At 40.3% G+C, this 14,574-nt stretch overlaps 1 protein-coding gene across 2 annotated transcripts in view; it reads right to left on the reverse strand.

Moving 5' to 3' along the window:
* Positions 1-240: 240 nt before the first annotated feature.
* The window catches only part of LOC121506085 (sodium- and chloride-dependent GABA transporter 2-like), a 34,739-nt gene continuing 20,405 nt past the window's right edge, over positions 241-14,574 (reverse strand). For both annotated transcript variants that reach the window (XM_041781608.1, XM_041781607.1), the window contains exons 10-15: positions 14,443-14,555; positions 14,226-14,363; positions 14,035-14,137; positions 6,434-6,534; positions 4,516-4,686; positions 241-4,425 (exon numbers count right to left, since the gene is read on the reverse strand). In XM_041781608.1, coding sequence (XP_041637542.1) covers positions 4,270-4,425; positions 4,516-4,686; positions 6,434-6,534; positions 14,035-14,137; positions 14,226-14,363; positions 14,443-14,555 — 782 coding nt within the window. In that variant the 3' untranslated portion in view covers positions 241-4,269. The remainder of the gene's footprint in view (positions 4,426-4,515; positions 4,687-6,433; positions 6,535-14,034; positions 14,138-14,225; positions 14,364-14,442; positions 14,556-14,574) is intronic.

Here is a 14,574-nt window from a genome sequence, read left to right on the forward strand (position 1 = left end):
CAATGCTGAGCATGTTGCGAAGCTATACTTTAGTATTGGTTTCACAAATAAGGAAATACTTCATCTTTTGGCAAATCAGCATCAAATTATTATCAGAATCAGCACAATATTCTGTCGTAGCTCTGCGGCGCCGCGGCAGACTGTCTTTCTTGTAATATTTTATTCTCTTATATCACAACTTTATTCTTGTAAAATTAGCACTTTTTTCTCGTAATATTACAACTTTTTTCTCATAATATTATGACTTTTTTTCTCGTAATATTACGACTTTATTATTGTAATATTACAACTTTTTTTCTCATAATATTACAACTTTATTATCGTAATATTACAACTTTTTTCTCATATTATTACGACTTCTTTCGTAATATTAGGACTTTATTCTCGTAATATTACAACTTTTTCTCGTAATATTACAACTTTTTTTTTCTCGTAATATTATGACTTTGTTCTCGTAATATCCAAAAAAAAAAAAAAAAAAAAAATCTTTTAAATTTTTTTCTCTTCGTGTAGCCCTAATACTCCGTTGTACAATCCAGCATTTAAAAAAGAAAAAAACAAAAACAGAGGGGTATACTGTTAAGTAACCAAACCTTGTAGAGTACAACTTTGATTAAAAGGACTCGTACATTCAAGGCAAGAGGCTAGCAGAGGTGAGCGATGTAGCCACCAGCAAAAATACGGTAGTTAAGCTCAACTACCATCTAACAGGTCATTATCCATTATTAAAAAAAATAGAGGGGTATTCTATTAAGTAAATAAACATTTTGGAGTGCCAATTTGACTGAAAGGATTCCTACTTTCAAGGCAATTGACCAGCAAAGGTGAACTTTGTAGCTACTAGCTATAAAACAGTAGTTGAGTTCAACTACCATATTACAGGTCATTATCTAGTACTAAGGGAAAACAGAATGATATGTTGACCACATAAACCTTATAGGGTTTTGTGTTGATTGAAAGGACTTCTACATTCAAGGCAAGAGCCCCGCAAAGCAAGTGCAGTAGCTATATGCTTTAAGCACGGTAGCTGAGCTCAGCTACCGTAGTACTGGTCATCATCCAGTATTTCTAGAAAAAAAAGGGGGTTATAGTGTTAATAAATAAACCTTGTAGGGTACTACTTTGATTAAAAGGACTTCTAAAATCAAGGCAGACCAGCAAAAGTGGGCATTGTAGCTACTAGCTTTTATATGGTAGTTGAGAAATTCAAGGTAAGGGGTCAAAAAAGGCGAGTGCTGTAGTACAGTAGTTGAGCTCAACTATCGTATATAAACTCATGATCTAGTATTTAAAGAAAATGGATGGGAATACTTATACGTAAAAAAAACCTTTGTAGGGTGGCACTTTTATTGAAAGGACTCCTAAAATCGAGAAAGACCAGCAAAAGAGGACATTGTAGCTACCAGCTATAATATGGTAACTGAGCTCAACTACCGCGTAACAGGTCACAGCCCAGTATTTAAAAGAATTGAAGGTATATTGTTAAGTAAATAAAACTTATAGGGTGCTCCTTTGATTGAAGGGCCCCTATATTTAAGGAAAGAGAGCAGCAAAGGAGAGTGGTACAACTACTTGCTATAAACGGTAGCTCAACTACCGTATAATAGGTCATAAGCCAGTATTTAAAGGAAACAGAGGGGTATACTGTTAAATAAACCTTGTGGGATTCTAATTCGATTAAAAAGTCTGGGAAATGTGAGGGTTGTAGCTACTCGAAATAAAACTGTAGTTCAGCCTAAGCAAGCAAATGCCATAGGGCAAAAACCGAGCGTCGCAGAGGACTTCATTGAAATGGAAATACAGGAAACAGTTTAAAACATTCTTTTGCAATGCACACCTCTGCTGGTCTCTTGCCTTGAATTTAGGAGTCCTTTTTTCAAAGTAGCACCCTATAAGGTTTTTAACTTAAGCCGGGTGTACACTGTGCGATTTCAAGCCGACCGTCATCTCACACTGTGCGACTGGATCGTTTACGATGCACGACCATCGCGCACGAGTTGTGCGCTCACACCGTATGATCCGACGCTTGTGCATGACCTGAGCGCTCACACTGTGAGACTAGAGTCAGTACGGACTGTAACAGAAACCCGCGGAGTTTCCTTTTTTAAAGGCTCACACATTCAGGGCGAAGCATATCCTCTCTCTCCCCCATGTCTCTCCCGCTCTCTCTCTCTCTCGTGCTCTCTCTCTCTCTCCCTCTCCCGCTATCTCTCCCTGTGTGTGTGTGAGACAGAGAGCACATCTGTGTCTGCAGGTGCAGCGCAGGTCAACAGATACGAGTATTTCCTGCTCGTTTATTCACTTTATCATAGCGGGGTGCATCAGAAAGTGATTCCAGATGTTGTCATGGTAATTTGGAACGTTGTCTGACTGTTTACAAAGGAAAACAATCCTCCAAAGTTGTTTATTCTGCTCGCATTTCTGCTCTCACTGTGAAGTGTCTGGAGTCGTACGACCAAAATATCAAACATGCCAGAAATCCTCACCATCAGTCGGGAGCTGATTGTAAGGTCGTAGTTGGGCCGTGGTCGGCCGTCGTATGACCCTGTACACAGCACGAGAAACGACGCAGATCCGACTGACTCCAAATTCGTGGCTGAATTGCAGGAAAATCGCACACTGTATACCTGGCATTAAGAGACAAGATTAATTAGGGCACAAAACATTTTGCTGCACTGGAGGCTCCCAAGAGCACAGTGGCCTCCATAATTCTCAAATGGAAGAAGACTGGCACAACCAGGACTCTTTCAAGAGCCAGTCGCCTGGTCAAACTGAGCAATCAGTGGACAACGGTCTTCGTAAAAGAGGTGACCAAGAACCTGATGGTCTCTGAAGTCACAAGTCACGTTTGCTTACGAGTTTCTGTGAGATCTCATATTTGTTAAAAGTCGTACTCTTTGAGTCAATATGTAGAGTATGATATGAAAACTGATGAATTCTTTCCATGTGGCCCTTACCCTCTTCCTTAATCTAAGAAAAGTACAAAAGTCTTTCCTATCCGCTTTAATCTAGCAATAGATTCGACAAATAAATGTAAGCAGTTACTACACGTTTTCATGATTCTGTCAGTGTTGATCAAGTTCAGCGCTTCATTGGCAGTAAAGTTATATTTGGATAAATGCAAACCTTGCATGATGAGCACCACTTGATCTGGGTGTAAGGCATGTTAATGAACCATTTGAGCTCTGTGCAACCACAGAGGATGAAGTACAAATAAAAAAAGAAGAGCAGACAAATCCCTGTATAAGAACATTTCAGATGACACTGGAAATAAGGAGCAGAGAGAGCTGAGTGTGCTAACACAAGCTGTGATCTCTCATAGAGAGTTAAGTTTCTCTGTGATTGATGGCTATAGGCGCTGTGATTTTATGGTCGATAAGGACAGTGATTCAGTTAGTGAAAAAGAGAAAATGATAGATTTGAAACTGTAGTTTGAGGAGTGTGTGCTGTCTCAAAGACTGGTCACCAGTAACAAGGGGGTTAGGTCAGGTCTTAACGGTGAAACAAGCCATCTCGATTCACGGTTGGATTCTCAAAAGAGCGGGGCTGATGAGCTGTACAGTGGGTTTCTAGAGTCAGTACGTTCAAATGCCATTCCTTGATATTGCCGAGCACACCTTCCTGCAGACTTTGCAAGCAAGTTAGCAACAGGTTAGTAAACTTTTTCGTCATATTTGAAGGCAGACGATAGCATTACTTCGGCTATGGTTAGCATTTATGCAACTTTTTGGTCAAAACTTGGCTTGAAAATTGGGGAGCATGTGCAGTGCATGGGGTTCAGCTGAGGTATGAGCATGCAACCACTTATCTAGGCATTGCAGGGAATTCAGATCAGTGCAATCTAACATGTCTAAATCAACTTTTTCTAAATGCATGTAAATGTACTGAGTCACACGGTCCTCAAAGGCAGCAAAAGTTGGGTGCATTCAAGTCATGATTCTGTTGCTGGGCAACAGGCTTTGGTTACTTGGTAGGTCTGCCATCAATCAAGTTAAATATTGACATCTTAAAATAAACAACCTTAATGTATTGAAGGATTAATGTTTCATGTAAGAATAAACCAGTGTGCAGTGGATTGTGGGATACCAATAGCTGCAAAGATGTTGTCCATACTCAGGCGATCAAAGCTCAACGTGTATAATCTTCTTGCTCCATTAAGACTCGCCTTTTCGAGGCTCCAGCCGCTGAATCGTGACCCAGCACCTCCAGTGGACCTTCCCCTTGGCCACCCCTGATTGGCTGACCAACAGTCACTGTCACTGACCATTATCAGGCCATACGGTCCTGGATGATGTCTGTGATTTGCTCCTTTGGCTTGTCAGTCAGGGGCAGTGCCGAGCTGTAGGGCAGCGATGAGTTGTTGGAGGGGAAGTGTCGGAGCGCCAGTGGCAGCTTTTTGGTCGGGCTGCAGAGAAGCTGGAACCGCTGAGGAGAGGAAACAGTCACAGTTAGCTGACATTTTATCTCAGAATTCTTTACATGACACTTTATTTACTAAAATAGCGTTGGTGTTACCTGTGCTAGAGTTCCTGGGGTGGTGGCGAGGGCGTAGATGGCCCAGATGGGAAGCAGGGAGACGGAGGAGAGTGTAAGGATCCAGCCAAGCATGCTGGCCCAGGCTGGAGCTACTATTCCCTTACCCAACTTTAGAGGAGACCAGTTTACCAAAGAAAACATGAAGGTGGCCTGCAAGAGACACAACACAGTATGCATTTTAAACCAATAGAGAATAAGTGGAAGTTTATAAAGTTGGTCTAGGCTGCATGTTATTAGGATGAAAGACCACTTGTAGGAATAGTCCAGTGTTTTTAAAGTTTGCTTTCTTTGCAAGATTTGAACAAGAAAATCGGCTGCTTCAAAATGTTTAACCCCAAAACATGAGATGTGCGACTGATTGAGGCCTACATGCATGAAACTTGGGACACGTATGTCTCATGAGGTGCCGAAAAAAAAAGGCTATCGGGACCATCTTCGCAAAATTAACAGGACACACCATACAAACAGCTTAAGGTCAAATTTCTTAATAGTCCCAAATAGACACATTAGACATTTTAGCAAACCAGTCTGAGTGATTTTATCTGACTGACTCAAGATTGTTTTTGCTCATACTAGATAACCTGAAGATCTAAAGTTGTGCTATTTGGAACATTTCACCATAAGGCTGGGCTGCAATTGGGCCCAGACTTAAATTACTTATTGCATTTTTTTGCATCAAAAATGCACCAATAATGCTTTTTAACTTTTAAGTGTTTATTTCAGTCTTCAGCAAACTTAACAGGGATGATCCCACACTGATCCTAAATACATGCATGCATCAATACCATTACTTTGTGACAGCAGGATCCTCTCCGGCACTTGAACGTTTCCGCCTTGAGTTCTCTGAATTTTCTCTTCAAACATTCAGGGCCTGCACACTATTCAGCCTAGGCTTATGATTTTTGGCCTGCATATCTGTCATCATGAGACCTGCAAAAAAGCGTCTTGGACCCATGCCCAAATCCCAACAGGAAGTCCACCAGCTTCATCTCTATTTCAAATTAAGGCTTTTTTGATGGTGCCAAACGACTTCAGCCTATTATAACTTAAGTAAAGAATATGCTGTCATCTTCTCCTCATTCTTGCAAGACAACAGTATCACACTGAACACACCCACATGCAAACATCTAATCATAGCGCCCCCTCCCTATGAAGTTTGGTGATGATTGACATAAGCATTAAAAAGTTATAAGGCATTATTGGTGTATTTTCACTGCAAAAAATGGACAAAAAAGAAGTCAAAGTTTGAGCTCCAGTCACAGCCCCGCCCTATGGTGAAAACTCACAATTAGCACAACTTTAGATCTCCAGGTTGTCTAGAATGAGAAAAAAAATTCTGGAGTCAATTGGATGACATCCCTCGGAGTAGTTCGTTAAAATATGAAACATGAGCATCGCCCCAAAAACGCCAGAATTTAACCTCTAGCTGTTTATGGAGCACCACCTGTACATTTTAGAGGATGGCCCCAAGAGAGTTTTTTTTCTGTCTAATCATGACACATATGTGTTCTGATTTTCATGCATGTAGCTCTTACCCAGTCCCCTATTTCACGTTTTGGTCCCCTATGGGGCCCCTGCCTGATGAACATTCATCATTCCACCAAAATACAAAAATTTCCACCGGGGACAAGTTTTCTGCAAAGTTTGGTGAGTTTTAGAGTATGTTAAAGCCCCAAGATTCTCCTGACAGTTACAATAGGTCAGTGCTCAGACCCCAATAAGTAAGAACCCTTATTTCCACACATACAGAGACCTTACGTGTCCCGGGATAGAGGCTTATTTACTATACATGAAGGAATGTGTGAAACATCCCAGGCATGAGTTTGTGTGTATTCTATTTCATAACAAGCAGATGCTGAGCAGTGTGAAAGCAGGATAGCAGGGCGGGGTCACTTACGGTGCACACAGCCGGGGTTAAGTATTTCCAGCACAGTCTGAAGACGGGCAGGATGTCGTAGCCCGTCATGTCCTTGATGTTGTTGCTGAAGCGCTCGGCTCCTGTGGACCCAGATGAGAACAAGCTCAGGAGAAGTCATACATAAATGTTTTTACTGTCTACCAACAGATACAGTTGAAGTAATAAGTACTACTGAAGCTGTCTCACACTAAGTCAGTGCTTCCCGCCCTGTTTTCAGCTCTATTCACTGTCCTATCCCAATAAAAAAAGGCATAAAACCCCCAAAATAAATAAAATACATCTGACTGCATTGATTCACAATAAAAACACTAGGTAGATTTTCTACATTCATTTGGAGTTGAAACTAAACTAAATAAACTAAAAATACCTAAATTTATTTACAAATGTTGGCTTAATTATTTGACAGCAGTAAATAAATGCCTTATAAAAATTGCCACAGTTTGTCTCCTCCAACATTTAGTACCGAATGAATCTAAAAGTAAATAAACTAACAATTTTAGACTTTTAAAAGGTGTTTAAGTGATGTGTTTTTGTCATTCATACATGCCAGTGCTCAACATTATTCCTTACAGCAGGGGTTCTCAACCTTTTCGGCCCGCGACCCCTAAAATAAAGGTGCCAGAGACCGGGGACCCCCACTGTACCTGAAGGTGGTTGAACACAGCCATAAACATTCAAGAATAGTCATGTGGAGACAAGGCTACCCATAAGGGGGGAAAAATGGGAGAGTTTTCTGGGGCCTAGCCAAACTGGGGGGAGGCCAGGAAAATCAGAGTCAACTGTAGAGTTAGCTAGATATCCATATTTTTTATTTAAGCTGAATAATAACCATTCTTAATATAGCAACAGATATCTTTTGAAGTCATTTGTGCCATGGTATATAATCATCTTGAAAATGTAAATCCCTTTTCTTAAAAAACAGAATTAAATTAGTAAAAAATGTCAAAAAAGGTGGTGGGAAAGGTGGTTAAATGGGAATTTGGAAATAGCAGAAATGGGTAAGAAGTGGCATAAATTTGATAACAGTGGCAAAAACAGGCCCAAAAGTGGTAAAAGGGGATTAAAAAGTGGCAGAAATAGGTTTAAAGTGGCAAAAATTGGTGAAATGGGATTTAAAAGTGGGAAAATATGATTTAAACTGGCAAAAATGGGTTAACTGGGGCAGATAAAGAGGCAGAAATTGGCAGAAATGGGCTGAAGTGGTCAAAATGGGCAATTCAAACATTGATATGTGGTTGAAATAGGCAAAAAAGGGCGTAAAATACAATAAAAAGGGGTTGATAGTGGCAATAATGGGTCAACAGAGGCAACAATATATGGAAAGTGGCAATAACTGGTTTAGAAGTGGCTAAACAGGCAGTAAAAAGTGGCGTAAAGGGTTTGAAATTGATAAAAATGGGTTTAGAGTGGCAAAAATGTGTTAAAATTGGCAAAAATTGTTTGTAAAAAGGAATGAAAATGGGTTTAAATTTGGCAAAAATGGAGCAAAGTGCCAAAAATGGGTGCAAAATTGACGGAAAGTGGCAAATAATAGCAAAGAAATTGGGTGAGAAAAAAAATATTTTCAAAAGTATTCTCTGCCAGACCCTGGCTGCTCTGTTGTCAAAATAAGATGTACATACATTTAAAAAAATAAAAAAGCATGGTTAGAAAATTAATGTACAACAGTGCATTAGGGCCACCCTGAAGGATGAAATAATTACGATGCTCGATTGATCTTTTTTTGGGCAAAAAATGAAACAAAATTATGAATTTGAGATCATACAGTCAAATGTTTAAAAGAAAACAGACCTAGAATTAAAAGTTTAAAAAGTTGTAGATCTATAAGGAAAATTTTTAAATATCAGAGTTTAAAAGTCTTAAATTTTGACTTCAAAATCTCAAAAACATCAAGTTTTTAAAATTATAAATTTATATTATAAGTCAAAAATTTACAAGAAACCAAACTGAAAAAAGTGGTTGTATTTTTCTACTCTTCAATCCCCAGAATTCTAAATTTTGGTTGATGTACCGTAATGACTTTTAAAGTTAAAAATTTTAGGGTTTTATTATTGTATATTAAAGACTTTTTAAACGTGAGAGTTTTGAGTTTTTTCTTAAAAATCACACATCCTCTTATTTTTCCCTTGATTTGCCCTAATACATCGTTGTAATAATACATACTTTACTCTATTTAAGACCAAATGAAAACAACTAAACAACTAAAAATCAATGTGTAATTTTTCCAAGTGGGCCCTAGGGGGCTTAGCTTTCCTTAGATGTGAGTAAGGGGGCCCTTAGGATAAAAGGTTGGTCGCCACTGCTTTACAGCATCATACAGTCATAAGGTCAGATTTACAGAAAGAAACTGCCCTTTAATGTAAGGCATTTAATACAGAAAATATTTGAGTTAAAGTTAATCTAGAGTCATGGACGAAAGCATTGGCACCCCTGGAATTTTCCAGAAAATACTCCATTTCTCCCAGAAATTGTTGCAATTACAAATGTTTTGGTATACACGTTTATTTCCTTTATGTGCATTGGAACAACACACAAAAGCAGAAGAAAAAAGACAAAATTGACATAATTTTACACAAAACTCAAATATGAGCCAGACAAAATTGTTGGCACCCTCAGCTTAATGTTTGGTTGCACATCCTTGGGGAAAAAATAACTGAAACCAATCACTTCCTATAACCATCAACAAGCTTCTTACACCTCTCAACTGGAATTTTGGACCACTCTTCTTTTGCAAACTGCTCCAGGTCTCTCAGATTTGAAGGGTGCCTTCTTGTAAGATAAATGAAATAAACATGTGGATACCAAAAACATTTGTAATTGCAACATTTTCTGGGAGAAATGGTGTATTTTCTGGAAAAATTCCAGGGATGCCAATACTTTTGTCTATGACTGAATAATCAAAGTTTTGAATACAGTACAAAACATATAAACTATGTACAAAAACATTTTATATTTTTATTTTGCAAAAAAACTCTCTACTAAATAAGTCCTAAATAAATGAAAACTTTTCACATTTTTATGAGTCGTTGGTCAAAGAAAGAATCTTTTTCTAAAACAACACAACCCAAGTCTTGAAAGTCCTTCAGGGCCACATAACAGGCAGCAGCAGTTCGCCTGAGTACTAAAAACCTGTAAAATCTCAGAGTCATAAAAAGGGGCAGCAGAGGTGCACTGAGTCCTGACCGCCCTGATCCCCAGTCCACTTAAAAACCCCTCAGCTCAAGTCTAGCTCTGCTCACCTACTGCTGGGAGAGCCATAAAACAGCCTCTATTCATTTTCACCCAAACGGACAGAATAACGCTCTCTGGGCTATCTGGCCTCTTTGTTCTCACCTTGGCTGGTAGAGCTTCGATCAACATTTAACCACATATTCTGGGGCTTATTTGTTGAATAAATAAAACTTTTCTCTACATATTCACACAACAGCAAAATAAGATTCTAACAGAAAAAAGCAGAGAACACACTGATAATATAAATTAAAACCTAAATAATAGTGTGCTTAGTGCTATTCCTGGCTGTTATGATGCTAGCTGTCAGTACAACCTCAATTCCAAAAAAGCTGGGACGCTCTGTGAAATGTAAATAGACACAGAATGCAATGATCTGCAAATCTTATGAACAGTAGAGCGTAAAAATATACCAGATGTTGAAACTGAGACATTCGATAAATGTATGAAAATATCAGCTCATTTTGAATTTGATTGCAGCACCAGGTCTCAAAAAAGTGGGGACAAGGCAACAACAGGCTGGAAAAGTAAGAGGTGCTAATGAAAGAAACTGGAGGAGCATTTTGTGACTTATTAAACCTGATTTACGCTTCTGTGTCGTTTCGACAACGTAGGTATGCCGTCAAGGCGACGCTGTCGTTGACCATTCGAAGTTCTGTGTCGAGGGAACTTGTCACTCTGCAATTCACTGCCATGCCGCTAGGGTTTCTCGCCAGGAGTTACTTGCCATTTGGCAGTCCTTGTGGTGCTTCGACGAGGAGTTGTAAAGGTGGTCATATTTCCTAACCTCCTCGATTATTCTCTCTTCAACTTGATCCATCGTTGAAACACTCACACTGCTCCACAAAAACTTTAAAAATGGCAGTATTGCAGGAAGAAGAAGCAACTGCCTGAAATGACGTTACGGCCCATGTCCCTGCAACGTGTAGTCTGGAAGTGCGCGTCAGGCTATGGCGTAGGGGTCCGCGTCGACACAGAGGGCTACGTGTAGCTATGCCATACACGACGCAGAAGCATAAATCAGGCTTTAGGTTAAGTGGCAACAGGTCAGTAACATGACTGGGTATAAAAGGAGCATTTTAGAGAGGCAGAGCTTCTCAGAAGTCAAGATGGGCCGACATGCACCAATATGTGAAAAACAATATCTAAAAATTATAGAAAAACTTAAGAAAAATGTTCCTCAACATAAAATTTTTAAAAATGAATATCCCACCATCTACTGCACCGAATCTTATCAAAAGATTCAGAGAATCTGGCCAAAGGTCAAAATTTGATGGTCAGGCAGAACTGCATTAAAAAAAGGGATGATTGTGTACTGGAAATCACTGCCAGGAATCATTTTCTGTTGACACGGTTGGCCGTGCCACCCACAAATGCATGTTGAAGCTGCATCATGCAAAGAAGAAGCCATATGTGAAGAGGATCCAGAAATGCCGCGGTCTTCTCTGGACCAAAGCTCACTTAAAACGGACTGAATGCAAAATGGTAAACTGTTCTGTGGTCGGATGAATCCAAATTTTGAGATCCTTTTTGGAAACAATGGACGCCGTGTCCCGTGGAATGGGACAACATCCTCTCCCAAACCCTGGCAACTAGTCCCCTCACTTCCCTCCAGTTTACAGACTGTTGGTAAAAGAAGAGGGGACGCTACACAGTGCAAACATGGCCCTGTTCCAACTTTTTTGAGACGTGTTGCTGCAATCAAATTCAAAACAGGCCAATATTTTTCTTATGTTTTTATGTTCTGTTGTGGACACTGCTTATGAGAGTTGACAATCACTGTCTAGTGCATTCTACACAGCGCCCCAACTTTTTTGGAACCTTGGTTGTTTATTATTGTATTGTCATTGTACTGAGCTGGTATCCTGTACGTACATGCCACATTCCAGCCATCTCACTCCTAAACAAACAATGTTTTCTTAATGTTAAGCCCCCAGGTCTAGCGGGGATAGGGGCTCCCTGGGGCTGCCAGACTGAGACTGAGAGGCGACGGGGCCCGGGGGCTGATTTAGGGCCCGGAGGAGACAGACAGGGGCCTGGCGAGGAGCCAGTCTCCTTGCAACAGTGGGTAGCTGCAGCCATGTTAATATACTGTCTACTGACTCGCCCTGGAATGCAGAGGGAGGGGAGGAAGTGGACCGCTTTACTACGTGTGTTTCATCTGATTAGAGGAACTACTTCCATGAGTGGAAGGATAAAGGAGTGTTGAGTTATTGGCACTGTTCCTGTGTTTTATTTTCTGTGCTTTATGGGTATTTTCTAATTTGGCAGTGTGGATTCCTACTGTCAGACTAATGAGCTCCAACTGTATTTCATTAAAGTCAGATATAGAATGATGGCAGGAAAATGCCCTTAGAATGTCTCTATTTCTCAAGAGTAAATTAACTTTCCTTTGTTTTCTAAAGCTCACTCATTTGTTTTTCTACTTAATGCACTTTTATTTGTTCACAGCTGTCAAATCAGGCAGGAAGAATGTGTTTGTCGCCGTTTTTTTTAATATTCTCAATGCCAAAAAAATAGAAAACAGAAAACAGGAAGGAAAGAAGAGGAGAGGCAATGAAAGAAATAAGACAATATGAGGAAAAGATGCACGTACGCAAGAGCTAAAGGAGAAAAGCAAAGAAAAAACAAAGCCAGCAGAAATTGAAAGTACAAACCCCTATTCCAAAAAAGTTGGGACATTCTGTAAAGTGTTAATTAAAAGAGAATACAAAAAGAATGATTTGCAAACTAGGTTCAATTGATTATTTTTTTTTTATATATCCACACATTCCAGACTTGATGCCTGCAACATGTTCAAAAAAAGCTGGGACAGGAGCATGTTTCCCTCTGTGTTGCATCATCTTTTCTTCTAACAACACTCAGTAAGCCTCTAGAGACTGGAAACACTGATTGCTGAACTATTTAAAGTGCAACTTTTTCCCATTCTTGTTTAAGTCATGGGTTTTTTTGAGAATGCATCACACATTTTCAGTGAGAAACACATCTGCAAGCTGGTCTAGGCCTTGCCCTTTTATATTGTGAAGCCATGATGTTGTAACCTGTGCAGGATGTCTTGGCATTGTCTCGCTAGAATACTGTTCTAAAACCTGTATGTACCTCTCATTATTAAAGGTGCATTCATGGATGTGAAAGTCACCCATGCCAAGGGCACCAATACACCATCACAGATGCTTGCTTTTTAACTTTGTGAGTGTTTCAGGCAATTTATTGATTTTCAATTTTAATTTGGCTTCCCTGAGACTTTTGGCATTACCAGAAAAATCCATTTCCTCCTCCCCTCTTTTTCTCCATCTCTTAGAAAAATGTGTGCTGAAACAAGCCGTTCTCAGATTTTCCCCCCATGATGTCATGTGGGGAGTTAGCACCGCCCCCAGGTTCGACTGGCCCTCCCAGCTTGAAAGAAAGTTCCGCCCTACTCTCCTGATCCTCATCTGAGAGGAGGATCCATTAAGTCATATCCATTTTGGGAGAGGGGCATGGTCAGGGGCGGGGTCAGACAGCTCAGTAACAGTTAAAGGGGAAACTATGTCTCCTTTAACTATTCAGTGTTGGTTGAGATACAGTCGCCATAAAGATAAGTCATTTTTTTTGTATGCCATCATTTTACATTTGTACGTTATTTTCATTTGTTATTATTTTATTATTACTTTTCCAATCTCTAAGGGTGTTTGAGTTCATTACATGCATGCAGTGCAAATGATGTAAAATCAGTGAGTAACTGTGTTTAATAATTGTGAATTCTATATCAGTTTATATAATTGTGGTAATGTGTAAATTTCCCTTTTAAATGGTGCCACAGATACATTTGTGACAATTCAAACTGACATTGACAAAATGAGTTTTGGAAGCAATTATTCCATCGTAGCATGGAACTGAATATAAGGGTAGCAAGCCTTATGATAAAAAGGAGGCAGCTGGGGTGGAGGAGGTGAAGCTTTGCCAGCAGCAGCAGCGTTGTGCAGCAGAATTAATGCAAGCAGGGGTTAGTGAGGAGAACGTCATTTTTAAATGGGCTGCCATGTTGAGAGAAAGAGCTGTGATTGGCTGTGGGAGCTGGGAGGTGATGACTGGAATCAGGTGGCCATTAGCTGATTGCAGCTGAGGGTACCACTTACATGTCCTGCATGAACTCATGCTAAGATTCATAAAATAAAAAACAACCGACACATTTGACCAGTTTCATGCCAAATATCTTGCCTTTGTGCTGCATTCGATTGCATAAAGGTTGAACATGTTTTCATTCACATTTTACACGTCCCAGCATTTTTGGAATTGGGGTTTGTAAAAGAGAGAAAAGAATATGATGAAAAAGGAAGGGCTAGAGAGGAGAGGGGAGTGTAGATTTGTACCGTAGACCCAGCCGATGGCCAGAGACTGGAAGATGGAGAGCAAAAGCAGGCTGGCTCCACTGCAGGAGAAATGGTCGTAGATCTGGAACACATACAGTCCTCCCTGCACCAAGTTTAGGGGGAAGAATACCGTTACGTTGAGTGGAGGATACTATCATAAAACACAAGCATATCCCTTCATCTTGACATACCGGTGTGACCATGACCAGCCCGACCAGGAAGCACACGACGCAGACGAACAAGAGCAGCAGCTCCCTGCGGTGACCTCGTCTGATCAGGTGAGGGTAGAGGTCAGTCACAGACGTCATCAGGGCCTCCAGACTCACAAACTGGAGGACAAAACAAAGGCTATGAATTAACACGCCATAAATCAGTAAAAGTAACACTAAAGAGAGAGTGTGTTTCTACCTGTGTGTCCAGCCCCAGCATGATGATCATGAGGAAGAAGCAGACGGCCCACAGCTGAGGGAGAGGCATCATGGCTACAGCTCTGGGGTAGGCGATGAAGGCGAGGCCAGGACCTGAGGGCACAAGGAGAAG

The sequence above is a fragment of the Cheilinus undulatus genome, linkage group 24 (genome assembly GCF_018320785.1).
Source record: "Cheilinus undulatus linkage group 24, ASM1832078v1, whole genome shotgun sequence".
In the NCBI taxonomy this organism is placed as follows: domain Eukaryota; kingdom Metazoa; phylum Chordata; class Actinopteri; order Labriformes; family Labridae; genus Cheilinus; species Cheilinus undulatus.